This window comes from Pygoscelis adeliae, unplaced genomic scaffold, assembly GCF_000699105.1.
Source record: "Pygoscelis adeliae isolate BGI_AS28 unplaced genomic scaffold, ASM69910v1 Scaffold38, whole genome shotgun sequence".
NCBI classification, from domain to species: Eukaryota; Metazoa; Chordata; class Aves; order Sphenisciformes; family Spheniscidae; genus Pygoscelis; species Pygoscelis adeliae.
In genome coordinates, this window is record NW_008825614.1 from 21,311,323 (window position 1) to 21,316,120 (window position 4,798).

Here is a 4,798-nt window from a genome sequence, read left to right on the forward strand (position 1 = left end):
GAATTTGTGAAGGGGAAAATTATAGAAAGAAAACTGGAAAAAAATCAGGGACCATGAAAGATTTTCCTTAAAATTGGCATCTAGCAAGAAAAAAAAAATATTATCATTCACAGAGATGTGTTCTTTCCCAGATGCCCTTTAACCACCCTCTGGTTTCCTTTGTACAATTTTAATGAGAGAGAAGCACCACTTACATATTGCTTTTTGCCTATAACATCCAGCCCGTGTTTTATTTTTCTATCTCGGTTTTTTCAATTGATTTATCTTCTACCAAGTCAAGGTGCCCTAAAAGGAACCCAGAAGGCTATTTTAAAAATATGTATTTCATTGGGTACTCAGACTATTATATAGCTGAGTGTGATGGAACATATTCTCACATTTTGAACAACTTAATTCTACAGCTCCTGGTTTTTAATGAATCTGATCTGATCCCAGTTATAACCATTAAATATCAGTTCGTTCTTACATACCTATAGCGACACCTCCGCCTCTGGAATGGCTCAGGGCTGGGCATTTCCGTGCTAGTATCTGTGGTGGGAGTGTGTTTAGACAAGTCATTCCCAGACGAGATTCTGGTTCCTTGGAGGTCAACAAACACTTGGTATTTAATAGGGTCACAAAATCAGCTAACCTATCCCCTAACTTGTGCCGGGGGACAACAGGGTAGGGCTTGTCAGGCTGCAGAGCTGGGCTAGTCCCATTTATGTGAATTAAACAGAAGACGCAGCGGCGCAGCACCTCTTGGAGTCACGCATTAGTATTTCAAATTGGACTTTTTTTTTTTTAAAGTTAGTTTATCCGCAGCATTGCTCCCCGAGACCATCATTTTGGTCTGCCCTAGCATTTTGCTGCCATGAATAGGTTTTCCACCCTGTGGAGCTAGGAATGGAAAAGAATCGAGATGCCATGAACAGTGCTTAGTAATAAGTGTATTTAAAAAATCTACCCCAGTTTCTCTGGCTTATCTATTTAGCAGTCAATAACCAAATAAAAGAGTGGGAGGACTTAAATAGGAAACCATAGAATGGGTAAAACAGAAAAGATTAAGACACAAAAAAGATTAAGACCAAGATAATTTTGGGAGTAGCATTTTATAAAAAAAAAGTTTGAAGAGGGAAGGTGCTCTAGGCTCTGACATACACTCCTAAAATCAAGCTTGGATACAAGCAGTGATCTTCTTTCAACAGCAGAGAAACAAATACGATCTGGAATTGTGCCTCTGAAATTAAACAGTCATACATATGATACTAATGAGGAGCCACCTATCTCTCCCTGACAACCAGTATGCTCCACCCAAGCAAGCAAGCAAAGAATTTGACTCTGCTTTATTGAACAGAGATTATAGAAAATCTGGTAGTAAAAAATGCCTTTGGGCAAAATGCAGACTGTCCCAGTTTGCATTAATAGAAAGATCAAACCAGATCTGTTAATGTGTTTCTATTACAGAAGTGAAAGTTCTGAAAACCTAAGGGAACAAATTACTTAAGTCAGACAGAGAACTTACTGACTTGGTAATTGATGGGGCTTGAAAATTACTGAAAACTGCCCAAGCAAGGCACGTAGAGAAGTAGTCCAAATCTAAAGAGACCAATTACAACTTCGGCAGCACATAAGGATAACACAGTTTGCAATGAACGGAGAACAGGACTACTCATTTTGAAACTTACAGTGTGCAGGTGTTACAGTGTAAAAATACAAGCTAACAACTGGAGAGCTGCACAGATCAAAATCAGCAAGTGTACCTAACCTATACTCAAGAAATCTTGAAAGAATTAACTGTGCAGATTAGATTAAAAAGGCTACAAAATTGTACTAAAATTCCTTTTTAAAGGAAAGATTAATAAATAATGGGATACCATGAACACAGGTTTATCAAATAATAGTTTGACTAACACGATACATTTAGTCAGCTAACTTATCCAAAACAGGACTGATGTGTTTTAATTTTTGTATGACTTACTAGCACACACAGCATGGGAGCATACAGCAGGTAACACCTCAAAGACAGGAGGTTGGAGGTTCAGATCCCCGCCGAGCATGCCTTACAGCTGCAGTAATAAAAATAATTAAGTAAAACAGCAGGAGATGAAAGGTTATGGGTATTGTGATTCACATCAGCAGTTTTTATAAGTTGGTGGCAGGGCTGGAAACAGGGTCGTACTTGAAAACTTCTTATAACTAGTAGCCCTCAAGACCCCTCTTCTCCTAAATGACCATAACCCATCAACGTAACAACACCGTGAAAAAAATTACAGTTTCAGAATACACCATGAGAGGAGAATGCCTCTATAAATTAACCTAAAAATAACTGGTTTAAGTTTAACCACTCATGCCCAAAGACATATTTAAAAAGAAAGAGTACAGAGAAGGGGATGATATTCAGAAAGTCTGAAGAGTATTTGAGAAGACCACATAGCTTAGTAAAGCTGTTTTAACATCTATCCAGCTAAAAATGTTAAGCCCAACTTCAGTTTTGAAATGCGATTTTTCCAACCTTCTTTTTATACATGCAGGCAATTAGTGTTTAATTTATGTCAACACACTGCAATTTGAAGAGGTTCTCAGTGTGCACCAGTTGTCAAAAGCACTTCAGGAGTTTCACAAAATACACAGCCCAAATCCTTCAGATTTAAGATTTTATTTAGACACATCCAGCATGGTACACAATTGCAGCTATCCTTTTCCCACTGAAAGATGATGTGTAGAAGACTTCAACTCTGGGAAAAAAAGAAGAAAGAATTAACAAATTTAGTAACTCTGTTACCTTTGAATCTAGAAAAGCTGATATGCTTTAATTATAATTTTGATGGGCTTTTCTTCATCCACCACGTGCTTTTGTAGCAGAGCCCTTGACTTACGTGAAATCATACAGTTCTAAATGCTCAAGTTCAATACAAGTCTTCCAATTTTTTTTTTCCTCCTTAGTCTAGGGAGCCAAAACTATCAGACTGGTGAAGGAATTACACAGATGACTTCACAATTTGTTCCAATTATGAGATTCCAGTGAGGACTGTTATTTCCTTCCAAGAACTATTTGGGTTATTCCAGCTCCTCAAAAAGATTAATTGTTTCTTCAGATTATAGAATTGACAATACCAAGTATTTCCAAGGTGGAATCAGATTAAGATAAATTGAAGTGGCTTTTCAACTGGAAATGGTGTGCTTGCACAGTCTGAACTAGGTCTGAGGCTTCCTTTCTCTGTTAGGATCATCAGCAAGCATCAATTAGAATCGCTTCTGCTGTTAATGACCTTATTTTAAGTGTACTTTGTCCTGTAAATGGTTAGGAATGTTGTATGTAGATGGTGTGATTGTTATGACAGGGTTGAACTGAAGTTCAAGAAATCTTGCCTTCCACTGAGTTTTAACTGGCACATCAGAAAGCGTTTACAGTATCACAGTTTCTCATACTGTTTTGTTCACATCACACATGCCAGTTATCTCTACAGATTACATGAAGTGTAGCGTTATGTTTCCTCAAAGAAGAAGGTAGACACAGCTTTGCTTATAGTTATTATCCAAATCAAGTCAGTAGCACCCTTCTGCCAGTCAGCCCAGCTGTAGACTGTCAAGAAGCTGCAGTCAGAGAGGTGTGGCCTTTGGGCAGTCAAAGTTCACAAGTCAATGAGAGTGCAGCAGCCCTGCGAAGCAAACTTAAACCTATTCATTATTTGAGTTTAGATGCAACTGCAGACCACAACTCTAAGCACCTGAACTGCTAAAGGCTGAAAATTGTAATAATGGTTTTAGATAAGGTTAGACTCTTTAAAGCTCAGTTTTGACCACAAATTCCACTATGTTATGAAATCTATCAAAATCATTTACCCATTTAGCACAATTACAGTCTGTCCTCTTCATTTCTTAAGAAGCTGGTGTCTGACTATAACGAAAGGGGCGATAAATCCACTTCCAAAAAACCCACACATCACTGCGAGCAATCTCCATTTGTTGTCCACAGAAAATGGGAGGTTCTAGAACAGAAAAATGCATTTTAGTTTTGCAATCAATACAGTAAGTACTTCCTCATCGACTTGAAAATAGTGAGAAGCTCAGAGCACTAACAGGTGGAGTCAAACTGACAAAATATTCAGTCTCAAAACAATTCCCTTCCTCTCAAGGAAAGAAGCACAGTAATTAGAATAATAGTTTGGATGTGACCTCTGGAGGTCATTTTGTCCACTCTTCCCCTCTCCCCCCAGTTCATCACAGGGCCAGTCTGCTGAAGGCGTCGTCCAGTCAAGTATAAACGTCCCTGAAGATACAGACCCCACAGCCTCTCCAGGCAACCTGCTCCGACACTTAATTACCGACATTGTGAAGGTTTTCCTCACGTTCATTAGGTATGTAAAATAAGTTTTTAGATGTAGGCCTTAGGAGAACATGTTAAGCACAAGGTACATCAGAAAGCGTTTACAGTATCACTGTTGCCCCTCATACTGCAATGCTCATCATCTGTACCACCGAAGCAGAAGGTTGCAGGGAAGGACCCTGAAGCCATTCGCACCACGATTCGCTTTGCTGTGGCCTTTACAGTCGTACCACGGGACCCCAAAGCCCACCTGGAGAACCGGCAACAGGGCAGTCATTACCCTGCTCCTCACAACGGCATCCAGTTCGGTGGGGCCTCAGAACCCGACTATGTGCCAAACCCTTCACGGGGGCTCACCGAGCAGAGAGCTCACCTTGAGCATGCCCGAGGCAGGACGGGCCCGCGCCTCATCCCGGCGCCTACGGCGAGCCAGGGTAGGCCCGCACTGCGGCTCCAACCGTAGGGTTACCCCTCTCCAGCCATCCCCCG

The 4,798-nt window shown here is 40.4% G+C and overlaps 1 protein-coding gene across 1 annotated transcript in view; it reads right to left on the reverse strand.

Moving 5' to 3' along the window:
- Window positions 1–2,622: 2,622 nt before the first annotated feature.
- The window catches only part of LOC103924548, a 3,072-nt gene continuing 896 nt past the window's right edge, over window positions 2,623–4,798 (reverse strand). The window contains exons 2-4 of the mRNA XM_009333076.1: window positions 4,415–4,559; window positions 3,826–3,971; window positions 2,623–2,717 (exon numbers count right to left, since the gene is read on the reverse strand). Of these exons, the coding sequence (XP_009331351.1) occupies window positions 3,855–3,971; window positions 4,415–4,559 (262 nt within the window). The 3' untranslated portion in view covers window positions 2,623–2,717; window positions 3,826–3,854. The remainder of the gene's footprint in view (window positions 2,718–3,825; window positions 3,972–4,414; window positions 4,560–4,798) is intronic.